This window comes from Arachis stenosperma, chromosome 10 (assembly GCF_014773155.1).
Source record: "Arachis stenosperma cultivar V10309 chromosome 10, arast.V10309.gnm1.PFL2, whole genome shotgun sequence".
Lineage (NCBI taxonomy): Eukaryota > Viridiplantae > Streptophyta > Magnoliopsida > Fabales > Fabaceae > Arachis > Arachis stenosperma.
The window spans coordinates 97,352,774-97,368,765 of record NC_080386.1 but is presented as its reverse complement, the minus strand read 5'-3'; the positions used below and the strand labels follow the sequence as shown (position 1 = coordinate 97,368,765).

Here is a 15,992-nt window from a genome sequence, read left to right as displayed (position 1 = left end):
CAATTCAAAAAGGAGGCATATGGTATACTGTGTACGAATAGGTAGGCAATAAAAGATTTGTCTTATAGTGAATGTTGAATAGACAAAATTAACCCTGGCAAAGTTAGTGAAATATCGTAATTGTCCTGCTTAGAATGGCCAAAAGGCCATGGCTGAAATAGAATGGCTAAGGAGGGCTTCGGCTTGGAGAGTTTTGTTGGATAATAGATATTCACACTCCTAGGGCTGCACACGGATCGGATCGGATCGGATATGGCCTAAAATTCTATCCGATCCGCACTGCATTCATCGGATCGGATCGGATACGATATCCGCAATTTTTTAGGTCGGATCGGATATCGGGTATATCCGCATAATTAAAAAAATTTATTTTAAGATTTTGTTTGGCCTTTTTACAAAGAAATATCCAGAAAATTTATTTTTTATCTGTTTAAGCCTATTTACTTCTAGAATATTATCAATAATAGTTCTTTTGAATAACAAAAACAAAATAATAACACAAGATTTAAGTTTAATTATTCTAAGTTGAAGTACAACATAAAAAATTAAAAACAAAATATCATAAAATTCATAAAATAACATACTAAAATTCATATCACATTAGGGTTTACTATCTTAAGCTATGCTATTTATATGTGATGTGCGGATATGCGGATTTGCGGATCGGATCCGCGGATATCACTGCCAAATCCGCAATCCGATCCGACCATAGTGCGGATCGGATCCAATCCGATCCGATGACTCTGCGGATCGGATAATATCCGCAAAATTCGGATCGGATGCGGATAATTACCGCGGATATGCGGATATTATCCGATCCATGTGCAGCCCTACACACTCCCACTTTTATCCTGGATGAAACTAAAAGGAGTTAACAATTGAAGCCCTAATTAGTCGGTGACACAGACCTGCCGCCGGGAGTCACATAAACCACCGTAGCCACATCAACCCCGCAGTCCCGTTGCGTGTGGAAGTCCGGCACTGTCGCAGGAGCGTGAGGTCGTCTCATCTGTTGGAGCGCACTCTCATTGTGTTCAACGTGCCTTTGTCAACGCCACCGTCCCCGTCACCGTCTCTTCTGTTCGTGCTTCCCTCCCGTGCGTGAGGTAGGTCTTCTCGTTTTCTCCATTTTGTAATTATTTTTTAATTGTGTAATCTAGAAAGAGTATTGTTATTTTCATTTATGGGATTACTGGTTCAGAAATTTTTGTTTTCATATTTTAGTTACTATTGGTAATGGTGTCTTCGTTACAATGTTCATCAGCTTTGTGATGTTATATTCTAAGTTATTATAATCTGTGAGTAGGAATCATTTAGTTTGGTTATGATTTTTGTTAGCTAGATTTTGATTTTTTTTTTTGTTGTGACTTGGAGTCATTTGGTTTGCTTAATCTCACTGCGAGGCGACTCTGTGATCGTCATTAATCTCTCGTCATCTCTCCGGTAGGCTGATGCTTCTTCAGTGGCATCTATTTTTGTGTTTCTTATGCTTCTTTAGTGGCATCTATTTTTCTATTTGTTTTTTAAGATTCTCCGGTTATAGTAGTCTTAGGTCTCTGCAACTTGGTATTGAACATTTTTCTCGGTAAGATACTTTCATGGTTGATAATTATGAGAAGTTAGAATTATCAACAAATTCGAAGTTGAGGTAAAGGTTGTAGATTTTGTTTTTATGCCCAATTTAGTGACCTTGCCCATTGACTTTAAGGATGTATGAAGTCGTTACAGAATTTCTTGGTTTGAAGATGCATCAAATGTGTGGTGCTTCTTGTGTGAGTTACAAATTAAAATTTTAGAACTTATTTCACGTGGATTGTTAAAGTGTTACATAGCTAAGGTATCTGAGTCATGTGACAAATAGATAAAGTTATAAACACAACCTGCTAATTAGCCAAATATGATAATAAGCTTATTAATTTTGTGAATTATTGTTAAGAGAAAAAAGGGGAACAGAGATTGGTTCTAAGAAGAACCCTTTCGTTGTCATCGCAAGTGTAATGAGCCTGCAATTCCAGTTTGGGCATGAAATTTAAGTAGCAGGCAAATAATAAACCAATCAAATAAAAGCCATGAAACTTTAGGGATAGTATTTGTTTCCTTTTTTTCCCTCTTTAAAATTAAAGTAAGTCTTGTCTTCCAAGTTAATAATACATGAAAACCTGTTAGAATATCATTCACTTTTAAATGACGAAATTGAGAAAAAATATTTTTTACCAACTCAAAATAAAATTCAAAAAACTTGAAAGTTTAATTATGGCACTTATATATAACAACATTGTATTAGAAAAAGATTTTGCAACATTTATTAAGAGGCCTTAGCTTAACTAAAAATTTGAGGCTGAATTGAATATGAAGATTAAGAATGTAATTCCAATGCCTCCTGAATATCTACAATAATGGCTAGTTCATGAAGCAAGAAGACTCTAAGACCCACATATTCATGTCTTGCATTGTGTCTGAATCCTAATGGAATGGAAAACTGATCAGTGTAGACACTAGGCAATGACTAATCAAATTTTTAACAGAAAGGCTAAACCTGTGCACTAATTAAGGGCCTCAAAATAAGCTCCACCTTCTTGATGGCCTCTTAAATTTGTTCAATCCATGTTTTGTATTGGCATATATAGCCTTGACCTCATTTCTTATTATGTTATTGAGAGTGAGACATGCTTTTCTATAATGCACTAAACTTGCCTTCAATTCTTCAAATTCCCATTTTATCATCCTACTTCCATACAAGGTATAAACCTTTCAAAACAGAACTTTGTAACTTTGACCCACTGGCTGGTTGGAAGTTTGAAACATGTCATTATATCCACGTTGTGTGTAGCTTAGTCACTAATTGGTGATTCAGTAATCGAAATTTTGGGAAAAGTTGCTTATTATGGAAGTTTCTGTTGATTTTCTGATGCATTCATGTACTGAACGAAACACTTTTACTGTTGTTGATGAAGGCACAGTAAATGTAACTGTTACTTTGTTGTTGAATTAAGTAAAATAAAAATAATTTTCCGTTAGTATGGATTGATGGAATTTATATATTTTTTTTGTTTATGTTTGATCAGTTACTGAATTTAATAGTATTTGTTATGTGTGTATGTAATTATAGGTTGTTTTGTCTAGTCTTTTGTTTTTGTTATTTAAATATTTAAATATGATTTTGTATTAATGCTGCTAAAATGCTAGCATTATTGTATTGAATATCTTAATTTGAGTTGAAAGATTAATTTTATACTTCATAAGGAATATAGATTGAAAAATAATTTGCACTTCTTGATGAGGACATCATCAATTATAAGAAATTATTTGGTCACTTGCATTATGGCCCCTAATTAATTAGTGTACCTCCGCCCATGCAGGAAACATCACTGGACATTGGCATGGACGAGGCGGCATTTGGAACAGAATATTTAGATGGTGCTGGTGACCTGGGCAATGATGTACGTGGCAGCGGTTTAACAAGGCCGGAGGAGGTGATGGAGATGTTGTTTAACTCTCCCGATGAGGCTGCTCGTTTCTACGAACAGTATAGCCGAGGCAAGGGTTTTGCTATGCGTGTTGGTAAGAAGTTAAGAAATAAGAATGGGGACATCGTGCGATACACATATTTGTGCAACAGAGAAGGGTTTAGGCAAAAGAAGTGGTTGGAGTTGGAAGGAAGAAAGAGAGAGCACAAGGTGGTTACGCGTTGTGGGTGCATGGCAGAGATGCGTATCAAGCAAAATGATCAGATGGGTAAATGGTATGTGTCAAGATTTATAGATGACCACAATCACGAGCTCCTCCCTCCGAAGTTGGTGGAATACTTGCCTCCACATAGGAAGATGTCGGATGTGGACGTAGCCCACATGGATAGCTTACGGCAAGTTGGGATTTCGGTTCCTAAAATATATGAGTCGCTTGCAGCACAGGCTGGTGGCTTTGATCATATCCCATTCACAAAGAGATATATGTACAACGAAGTGAGGCGCCAACGAGGCATGAGGAAGGGAGATGTCAATGCAACGATAAGGTATTTTGAGGCAGGTGCAAAGGCGGACGAGAAACTCTTTTGGAGGTGTCAGGTGAGTGCAGATCAGCATATGTGTGACCTGTTTTGGTGTGACGGGAGGAGTCAGGATGATTATAAAATTTTTGGTGATGTCCTTGCGTTTGATGCAACGTACGGGCGCAACAAATACAACCTACCGGTCATTATTTTCTCCGGGGTGAACCATCACAACCAGACGTGCGTCTTTGGGGCTGCCATGGTCTCTTGTGAAACCCAAGCAACTTATGTTTGGGTGTTGCAGAAGTTGTTGGAATGCATGGAGGGGAAGGCACCCAAGGCAGTAATAACAGACGGAGATCGTTCTATGCGAATGGCAATTAATGAAGTTTTTCCGGAGGCTCACCACAGGCTTTGTGCATGGCATCTACTAAAAAATGCCACAACAAATGTGTGCTTGCCGCGGTTTACAACCTTATTTAGATATTGTATGCTTGCTGATATTGAGATAGAAGAGTTTGAACAGCATTGGGAGGCAATGTTGGATGAGTGTGGAGTCCGAGATGTAGAGTGGGTTCAGGATACATACAGGAAGAAATTATATTGGGCAACTGCATACATACGCGGTAGGTTCTTTGCCGGCATTAGGACCACATCGCGATGTGAATCGCTGCATGCGAAGCTAGGCAGGTTTGTGGAGAGGAGGTATGGGATACTCGACTTTGTGACGAACTTTCAGCGTTGTGTTGAGTTCCTCAGAGATAACGAGGATGAGATGGACTTTCGGTCCTCGTATGGGACCCCCGTACTGCAGACTCAGTTTCCGGAACTTGAGAAATCCGGAGCAATGAAGTATACCCGTGAGATATTTTCAAGGTTCCGTGAATCCTTGCAAAGGTGTGTTCAGATAACCGTTGTGGAGAGCCAGCCGTGTGAGGGCGGTACTATTTATGTGACACAGAAGTATATGCGACCGGGAAGAAAGTGGAATGTTATGCATGTGTTGGCGTCGGATAAATATACATGCAATTGCCAAAGAATGGAATCGTTTGGGCTACCTTGTGTGCATATACTCTCAGTTTTGGTTCGATTAGACGTGGGTTCTCTTCCAGACACCTTGGTCTTGGAGAGGTGGACTAAGTCAGCCAAGTTCGGTTTGTATGATGATGTTGCTGGGGACAAAATAGTTGATATTGCTGCCCTGTACAGGATGCGGATGGGAACATTTTTGCAGCACTGCAAGCGTTTGGCTCGGCTTGTGTGTAACAACGACGACTTATTCAAGTTGTATACAGAGCAGATAGTTCAGGAAGCAACTAATCTTGAAAGTATGAATGATTCGGGGAATAGTGTTGGCGTTGGTGGTGGCGGCAACAATGGTAGAGTACTAGATCCGATTGGGGTTCGTACCAAGGGCACCGGGCGTGGTAATGTACAAGTTGGGGCAAGGGGAGTGAAGCGTAGAAAGTGTAGCACGTGTGGGGTAGTCGGACATCGTCGAACTCGATGCCCAAATCGGGCGAACATGTCGGTGCCAAATAGCCAGGATGAGGTGCCGCAAATGGTGTCACAGTGTGCGGCGCCTGTAAGTAGTAAGGTCACTTTAGATTAATTACATGACACTTGTTGAGTTGACATTATGCTTTGTTCCATTTGCAGATTGATTTTCCTCCTGTCGAGAATATAGGGGTGCAGGATTGCTATCGTCCATCAGCTACATAGATCAGAAAGGAAGATTTAATTTTTTGAATTTATAATCTAGTTTAGAAGTAGAGCATAACTCCACTGAGGTGTTAGATTAACTATTCCATTTCATGGTTTTAAATGCATCCTTTAGTGAGATGATGTTAGTTTATGAATTCAAATCACATGCAAATTTATTTTCAGGGGGTGAAAGTCATGACTTGTAAGATGTAATCAATCATAATTCTTGAAAAAAAATTAGATTGATGTGTTGGATATTCTTGTTTATGTTTTATGTTTGAAGTTTCTCAGTCTTTGATTCCTTTTGGTATGTGAGCTATTATGTTTTTGTTAATTCTCATTGTCAAGACCTTTATAGATTCCATTGGATCATTTGAGAACAGGAGATTAGAAAATGAGTTATCTGGTGGGAATGGCCATTTTGTGGACAGCTGTGGTTTGCCAATAAGCACATATTTCAGCGCCACGAAGCTGCTGTGGTTGATGGGAAATGTAGACGCCGTCAAGGAGGGTTTAAAGAAAAAAGATGCCCTGTTCAAAACTGTAGACACTTGGTTAATATGGAAGTTAACTGGAGGGAAGGACGGAGGATTGCATGTAACTGATGTATCAAATGCATCTCGGACGATGCTGATGAACCTGAAGACCCTTGATTGGGATCCTGCTACCTTAAAAACCCTTGGATAACGGTGCTTTCATACTTCTAAATACCGGTGAAGTTGGGTTAGCAGCTGGTATTTAGAAAGAAGACTTTATCTTTGATACGGCAGAACATATGAAGAAAGCTACTACCTTTCGTCCGATAATGACCGAAAAAATGAGGAAGAAGAAGGTGGAGTGGTGGAACAAAACTATTAATAGAAGTTTTGACTTGGCTGATCTTTCATTTGGATTATGAACTACATTGGAAAGAAAGTCTTCTTTCAATTTCTATTTGAACAAAGTTGTCTTGTTTTTCTTTACCCTTTCTTCTATAAATAATAGAAATCGCCTGCTAAATTAGTTATTAATCTAATTTATATATATATTTATTAATAATGAATTTATTTCACTAGCAATGACCTTAGAAATAGTTGCTGTAAACTTTTTCAGGAAGTTCTATTATTTTATTTTAGTAAGGCTTTTAAGTAAATTTGGCCGTATACTAACAAGTAAGGATTAAGAGTTTAAGATGGCCAAGACATTTTTCTTTTTTATTTATTAAGTGGATAGAAGCTGATGAATAATATTAATAAAAAATTATATGTAAAACTTGGCAAAATACTTTTTTAATAAAAAATAAGAGAATAAATTTTACTGAGTACTATGAATAATATTAACAAAAATTACTTTTGTTGGTCATACTGCTCGAAATAAATTAAAAAGTCTTTTATGATTTTTTTTATGTTGTATATTTTTAGTACTCTAAGTACTCTTTTTTAGTATGCTATAATTTTTTACTATTATTATTTTCTACAATTAATTTGTTTATGTAATTTACTTAACTTAATAGGATTAGGATATCGTATTAAAACTTGCATGACAATATCTTAACTAATAATAACTAGCATGCATCAATATATATAAAGGTTGTGGAGCTTTTCGGCCACATTGAAGAGGACAACTACAACTGGGCCATCCGGCCAAAGCATGCATGGCCCTATTATAGTTGCACCCTGCAGATCGTAAGCCTAGTAAGTAACATTAGTTTGTAATACACCACCTAAAGATTACCCTGCTATGCAGTAGATACGAAGTTTTAATTCTATATAATACTATGGGGCAAACAAGTTCTTCAAGGCAGGTCGCCATGGACAGAGAGGATGCCCCACCATTAGATACGTATGTAAAATTCGCAAAAGAGACTTCGATACTCTAGGAGCTTATGGCATGTGGATAATTGTGGGATCCTAGTCTTTGTTGGCTGTGATGTCACGCCATAGGTGCTCTGCCTTTGCTTCCACGAGTCCTCGGAACTGATTAGGTTCAGACTGGATGAGATATGCGGCTGTTCTCATCCTAACTGCAAGTGTGCTCGCCTGCATAGGTCCAGGTCAATACAAAGCATTGTTACTGTCATTGTGTTGGAAGGTATATGTAAATTCTATGTAATAGATTATGAGCAAAAGATGTAGCATAAGCAATAATTCGCAGAAGCTTACGGAGGACTAAAAATCTTTGTGGAAAATCCTCCTTCCTGCTGCAACCAGTACAAGCACCAAACAGCAGTTTCCTCACTAGAGTGATGATTAGGGTCATAAAAATAAAGGCCATTAATTTCAAGAATGACTAAGTAGCTTCTGTTGTTCCCAAACTAAAATATGCCCAATAAACTCATTATTTAAAAAAAAAAAGATTTCTGCTAACCTTCCAAGCTCACTGGGGATGTCCTTAGGATAGTTAAAATTTCCCCATGTTGAGGGATCGCAAGAGCCATGCTTGAAGTTCACAACATTCCTCTCCATCATGAATAGTTTGCCTAAAGTGCGGCACTGCAACACAAGGACGAATTACATATGTTAGTGGGTAAGGATCGAAAGGCTTAGTGAAAAGGAATAACTTAATTGGTTTGCAAGTTACAATCCGTGTCATGTAGGTCTCGCGCCGGACTATGCTCTCTTCGTCACGGCAAACGTCCAGCACATACACCTTCAACGCCTTAATATCTAAAAGCATTAGATACCACCCATTAGCAGGCTCCAGCACTGGGACAAAGACCTGAGAAAGGGTTTTTTAGATACATTAGATGGTGCAGAAACCTTTCTTTTAAAATTATGGATGACGTGCAACAACTAGTTTTCCTCTTGTAATGATTATATCGTGGACTTCTTACATGTTCAAGTTGGCTGGTCTCCGGCATCCACCTGTACTCGTATTTGTTTTGTAGTTGCTTTATGGCAATCTCGCGCAAGACATCAGCTGCAAAATGAGACGGAAAGAACCACACACGTGGTGCTATGCTTTTGGAGCATCTCATGGATGCAAGCATAGAGCAAGCATTGATAATCTACATTTAAGTGTTCACGCAACAAAGTCAAGGAGCGTAAATAAACCTCACTCTCACGACACACAGGAAATGCAAATTTGTAAACTAGTCATCGTTGGTTTATAGTTGTGGCTATGATAACTTACATCAGTGTGTGGAGTCCATGGCGGGATGAGAGAGAAGAACATTCCCCGCGGAATTTCAAATTCAGCAAAGTGGAAGAGTACCTCACTGCATTTTAACATGATCGGCTTAGATATTCCAAAGCGTTGGGTTGTATATATGTAGCAACATCAACTGAAACATAACAAAAAGGACATAACTAACCTGTATTTTGCATCGTCGGTAACCTTGGCAAAGACATAGGCAGCAAGCTTGCACTGCTCGATAGAGAGTCCCATGTCCAAAGTTGGTCTGAATTGCATGTCATGGCTCTGCGTCAATGAAGATAGATTATGGTAACAGTCCCGTACTAAATAAGTCTTCACAAGTTAATATACAATGGGCAGAAAAGGTTGGAAAAAAGCTACCATGGGGACAGCCGGTATAGTAAACTGCTGGGAGCTGCCAGAGGGGCCACGGTGGTGAGGCCCAGCCCGTCGCAAGAGAGGCTGTCTACTCCCCGGCTTCCCACTCCGGGTCAGATTCGGTCCAGTCAGTAGAGACCCGTCCAGGGTGGTTGATGCTTTCTGCTCTGTTTTGGCTAACTTATTTGGTTTGCCATCCGATGGTCCTGAGGCATACAGGCCCACGAGCCCAGTCGTCGGCTCGACCTGGTTCCACATAGCTTGCTCGATCATGTCCTGTATAACACAAAATGCATATAAGTCATCTAACCAGGACAAACAGAAGAACAATTTTTGAATAGGCTAGGAAATTGCACATTCACGTACCTTATTCGACGGAGTGGTGGGAGTCTTCATTGACGATATATTGCTGAATAACTTCGGTATTCCAACCGACCAATATCCTGCATCCGCTGCTGGTGGAGCCATCACAGGGAAAGTGGTGCACCGGCGAGGTGTCGACCGAGCCTCATCGATGAGCACGTCAGGCTCATCTGTAGGGGAGTCGGGCACGAAAAGCTCAAAGATGGAGCGCTCCTTTGATGGACTCTTATGGAGACTCTTGGGGTTGTTTTCAGGACCCTTACCCTTCTCTGTTGATGACCTCACCTGGGTTAGTGTTGTCAATGTCTGGCATGGATGACTATGACTAGCAGTTCGGCTGCCGAACTCATATGGGCCTCCACCTGGTTTGGGTACCATCACAACGGAATGGTGGTCTTCCTTGTCACGTTGGGTGTTCTGCAAAATCTGTAGAAGAACACCTTCCGCAAAAGTTGCCTTCTTCTCTATCTCCTGCATGCGACCATCTAGCTCTTGCAACTTCTCCTCTGTTGACTGCCCCGTACAACGTGCAACGCAGTACACATGTCAGGTATAAAACGGATAAATCCTAAGAAACATATATATAAACAGTACAAGGAACTAGAAACGGGGCTACACTTCAACTTATTTCCCACATCTCAAAACTCTAAGGCATACTTCATGGGTACATTAAGCATTGCGGCATACCGTAGTGCACCCACACTACCATGCATACTTCTACAAGTAATTCAAGTAAGAAGAAGGTGCTTACTTGAATCAACTCCTTCAGTCGGCGCTCCATTGCGGTTTCAACAGCTTCGGTTGGCGACTTGGTTGCAGGATCTGTCACCAGGTCAACCAGTGTTTGTCCCTGAGGAATATCCAAAAAAAATTTTAGTAAATTAAATTCCCGTCACCGTTCATGTTCTCTGCTAAGGAAACAAGATATTGATGATCTTCTTCCTACTTCACAAAAGCTGAGGGAGAAGGGACTCACGACATCGATTGTGAGCTCCAGGTTCATTTGTGATCCTCCACATTCATGTGCGCCAGTCGGTGACGTAGCGCTAATGCTCGGCAATGAATCGTTCCTGCATCATAAAACATGGTATGATACCGTAAGCAAGCCACAGGTAACCACCGTTTCACAATAAAGTGATAACAAAAACAAACTAAAGTAGTATGCATACGCTTCCGCTGGAAGATAATCCTGTGAGTCGGGTGGAAAGCATTCCATTCCTTCCATGATTTGTTGTTAGAAGGTTATTGGACGAGTACTCTATGTGAACAAGAAACTCAGCTGACCGTAGAAAAATCGTAACTAAACCAACTCTATTTGTATTAGGGCTATGGAGAAGAATGGACGAGTGTACGTAGTGTGTATTCAAAAGGTAATTTGGGGAAAGTAGGTACCCCTACTTGTCCAGTAAGAAGTTTCTAAACCTGCAAATCGCAGGTTCAAGTGATGATAGTATCCTCTATATTATCAACACGTGCCATCTGATGTTACTACTCACATTGTTCTTCGATTGCCCTCTAAATGGGGGGAGTATTACTCAGTCCTTGTAGCAACTTGAAGCAAGTCAAATAAACTTGTTTTATTTTTACTTTGACTTGCATGGACCATTCCTTTGGTTATTTTGGGTTTGTTTTTTTTCTTTTATTGCAGACAAACACTACCATAACAAGGCCCAAGGTTCATGCGTGTGGTATATAAAACCTGGTATGTCTATTCTTAATAATAATAATAATAATAATAATAATAATAATAATAAAAGCATCAAGTGCTAGTAAAAATTATGATAATTATATTAGTAATAATAATATTAATAATATTTATGATTTAATTATTAAATTCTTATTATACCAAAAATTTTCGTTAACAATTATAGTTATATTTTTAAATTAATATTCTAATATAAGTATATATTATTTTAATAGTGCAATAAAAAAATGTTGATAAGATTTTTTTTTATCAATATATAAAAATTGTACTACACAGTATTAAGAATTTTAACTAAATGTTAAAATAATACATATTGACATCGAAAAATTAATAGTATAACATAAGCATATTTGTAAAACAAAATCAATGTAACAATAAGAAAATATTGATAGGTTGATTTAAAGCAAAAAATTCAATTATTAAATAACTAAGTCGTTACATAAGCAACATTTCACGACAAGAATTATGAATTAAGTTAGTCGTTATTATTTATGATTTGGATAAATGAGATTCAAACCATAGTACTATTTTTAATTAAATTTTTACAAAAAATTACATACCTACAAATTACTTAATTCTTTCGAAAATTTTTTGAATATATAAAAATTCAAGGAGAAGTTCACTATTGAGAATTAAATATATTATTTTTAAATTCGTACTTTCAATAAAAATAAGTACTTAATTCAATCTATCCTAAACAATTCTATATTCACTATAACTTATGCATCTAAAAAAATTCTACATATGTTATCTAAATGAATGATTTCCTTTAGTTTCATAAAAATAAACGTAGTCGTAATTTTGTTCTCAAATGATTAGTTATGTCTATCCGATGTTTAAAAAAATTAACTATTTAGAATTACTAACTTTATAATGGAATATTACTGTACTCATATTAATTTTAAATTAAAATTTCTATTTTTTTTTCACTATACATTAATCCGGTGACTTTTAAAGAATTATAAATTAAACTTTTCTTCTAATTTTAATCATCTTAAAGTTCAGACAACCCGAATATATTTATCTAAAATTTAAATTAACCGAGTACATTAATTTAAATCAGTTAATTGACTAGGTGAACATCAACAAAATTTACAACCCTGTCGACACAATATGTAAACTTACCCATTTATATATATAAAAAAAAAAAGACTTTCAAAAAATCAAGACATAAGATTCGGTTTCAGAAAATACTAATTTTTTATAATTTTTTGGAAACTTTTCCTCCACAATTAATGTTGATACTTTAGGCTAAATAATTTAGACAATTCAAGGGTATCTCAAATATTAGCTGTATAGCCTCTTTTTTCCAAGTTAATTATCATTTTCACTTCCTTCTATTACTCTTGCAAACTGTGAATGAGCGTGAAGGACTTTGAAATTACATTCCCGCATCAAGTCCTAAAAGGATGGTGAGAAACGCCTTTTCTCGCAAACTAGTTCCTGTAAGAGTAGACCCAAAATCATCATTTCAATAGTCTGACCGCCGCGTGACATGAAAGAACGACTGCAAGGCCCATTCTCTGCACAGTCGACATGAAGTGACATATTTGGCAACATATCACGAGGATATCCTCAACCGTTGATTCTGAATTTTGTTTTCTCTGATTCATATTAATCTCATCTAATCCATCTGATTATCTTTTCTTGCATTGGGTATTTCTATGATGAGACTCATCACTCCCTTCAACGTCCATGATGGAAAATATTGCTCTGTTACCAATAAATTTAAAATTTTACCTATGTTCCTTACGCAACTAATTTGAAGATCACAACCATTCTTACCTATGTTCCAAATGCAACCTTTCTTTTTTTTAGCTATAATTATCTGACTAACCGAAACTACAGCAAAAAATCTGCATGGACTTCTCCTCCCACTTACTCCACACCTTCATAGCCTCACATCCTCTGCAACTAAAAGAGAAATTTGAATCCCAACCCGCCCATTTTTCCCGAAAATAGTGCAACCTTTACCACTTACAGCTTAACCATACTATACCAACGACTTTTTTCAAAACCTTTTATCCATCAACCCTTTCAATGGATTTTAGATTATCCCCATATTATCACTGTGTCTTCGAGGGATGGATACCTGGCATATATACCACCATTGAAGACGTCCATGTCCAGATTGAAGACTACGACAACAGCGTCTGGAGGACTTACGATACAATGGACGAAGCGGATGAAGCATGGCTGGTATACTTTGGTAGAGGCGACCGTGAGCATGGAAAGTGGCGGCTGGATAACGATCTTGCACTTGAACCCGTCGCTACGGACGACTACCGTGCTTCCCAGATGGTTGCATTGAGAGCTTTGCATAAACGTTACAACCTCGAGCGACACCAGCTGGCACCTATACCACTCCATCGTAAGTACCGTAATCCATCGTGTTTCTCTTTCAACGTAACAACTCCTGTGCACCTACTTACCTTTACTTGCCAACCCATATTCTTTCTCTTTAGCCAACGAGGTGGTCCCTGAAAAGCCAGCTCGCGAGCCTTTGTTGGCAGTCAGCATGAGGGACTGGGTGAGAAAGGCTTGTGACTCACTAGATATTCCTCCTCCAATATACAGAATCATTAGGCAGACAGCTTCACATGACCGGATATGTTATCGACACCTCGCCTCTGTCGTCCCCTCCGGAGCAACAGATGCCTTAGTTGTGTCTGGCAGATACGCCTACGACATCGACACAAGTCATGAGGACGCGGCTAGGCTATGCCTTCGTGCCCTATCCAAGGTTCTTGACACATTCGTTGACGATTACAACTATGACCTCTTGGAAACGTGGAAGACAAAGTACATCTACTTGACCCAAGACCTTTGCTCCCTGCAATCTAGGCTTAACGATATCCCTGACACCAACGATGCACTCCATGAACGTATATTCGACCTCGACCAGCTCCAACATCATCCCAACAATGGTGCCAGTTCTAGTAACCCATGATGGACGGTCTAGGCACCATACCTGCACCCAGAGACCGCCGCTCGTGACGTTTCCAAGCTACGATTCCAGTAAACTTATCCGCTGTTGCAAATGCCTTAGCAATCCTATCCATATCGCATTGTACTCTTGTTAATGAACAAATGTTAATTACCTATTCATGCAGTTAGCTTACTTTTCGATCATGCATTCTACCTTACTTGTTCCTTCATTAAAATAAATTCCACTACCCACACTATGCAGACTTGGAATGGCTTCTTACTAATCATGCTTTCCCTTATATTACTTTTCATCTCAACAAAGACAACAGCGAAAAAATAACTGTTTATTCTAAAAAACTAATATAATGCCCAATAATTATCTATTCTAAAAAATTAAGTATAATGAATTAATACATTTCTATAAATAAAATCGATCCATCTTAAAAAGAGTAACTGAAGCGCGACAATACTAATAATAATATACTACTTCATAAGTAAAATTGTCTATTTTTTACCTAATCAACACTTTTCTTCTATAAAATCAACAAAATACGATTTATTTTTTTTAATTTTTTTTATTTACACGTGTATCAAAAATAGACAATTACTTTGCATTAAAAAATAATATTTAATTTAATACTATTATCCCATATATAAAATATTATTAATTTACTTAAAATTTTTTTATTTAACAAAAATGTTTTCATATACATCATTTTTTTGGAGTACAAAATATAAAATACTTAATTAATATAAAATTTTTACGTTACCCTAATACAGGCAACTACTTCCATTCTCCACTATTGTATCCATCCTCATCATTTTGCCTCTCCACATTATTCATTTTCTTTGATATAAAAGGCCTTTATCACAACATAAGAAAAAACTAGAACAAAAACCAAACACAAGTTACATATTTCAAAAATCGAATTACACAACAACAAGCTAGCTGGCTCCAGCCGACATTAAGTCCAATTTTGGAATTCAAGTACTTCATGTCAATGCCACAATCGATTACCGTGTCAATCAGTTTATCTCCCACCATGGAACTTAACCATTATATTCCACATTATTAGCCGTCTGCCCCATCTGAACCATTAACATATTTTAATTTTTATTTGAACGGTTCACATGTTTGCCATATCAAATTCCGTTTCCGTACATTGCCATACGGTAACCAGATTTATCATTTTCGATAGTGTTTTCTCCCTCTTTTACCGGAATAACAGCTTTACACCTTAATCTATGTTATCATTTCATTCATTTCACCGTTGTGCATACTCTTGAATATTTCAAGTAATGCTTACTGGCTCAGAATTATTTCCACGTGTATCCTTTGGTCTTAATTTGAGGGACTGAGGTATGAAGAATCCAAGGTTCAGTGGATCCTTAATCCCTTCTTCCTTTCTTGTGTCTTCACAAACTCATGTTCATAGCGATTCCTAGGCTTCTTTATGTCATTTACTCTTGAAATTGGACTTAATCCGGGAAAGAAAGCAGTTTTATTAAAATCTGGTCAGCACTTAACCAACAAAAGAAAAGTAAGTAATCTTATACCATTAAATGTAATCTCAAACTATTAAAAATATTAAGGATGACTAATTGATGGCTACAAATTACAAAACTTGCTGGCCTCCTAACACTACTCTATACAGAATAGTGCTCCATACTCGATTTCCACTGAGCTTGGGCACTTCTCTTGATCAATAATCTTGTTTAAAGAGGAAAATTTTGGTTTGGATACCATGTTTTACTAACGTGAGTTACAAATTTATGCATTGAGTAAAAATGTTGTCCAAGAAAACAGAATAT

The 15,992-nt window shown here is 37.7% G+C and overlaps 1 protein-coding gene across 1 annotated transcript; it reads left to right on the top strand.

Annotated features, from left to right (window-relative positions):
• The first annotated feature begins 3,353 nt into the window (after window positions 1-3,353).
• LOC130957371 (protein FAR1-RELATED SEQUENCE 5-like) lies at window positions 3,354-5,710 on the top strand. The gene is made up of 2 exons (XM_057884234.1): window positions 3,354-5,573; window positions 5,648-5,710. Exons 1-2 carry the CDS (start codon window positions 3,354-3,356, stop codon window positions 5,708-5,710), a joined length of 2,283 nt encoding a protein of 760 aa, XP_057740217.1.
• Window positions 5,711-15,992: the final 10,282 nt, after the last annotated feature.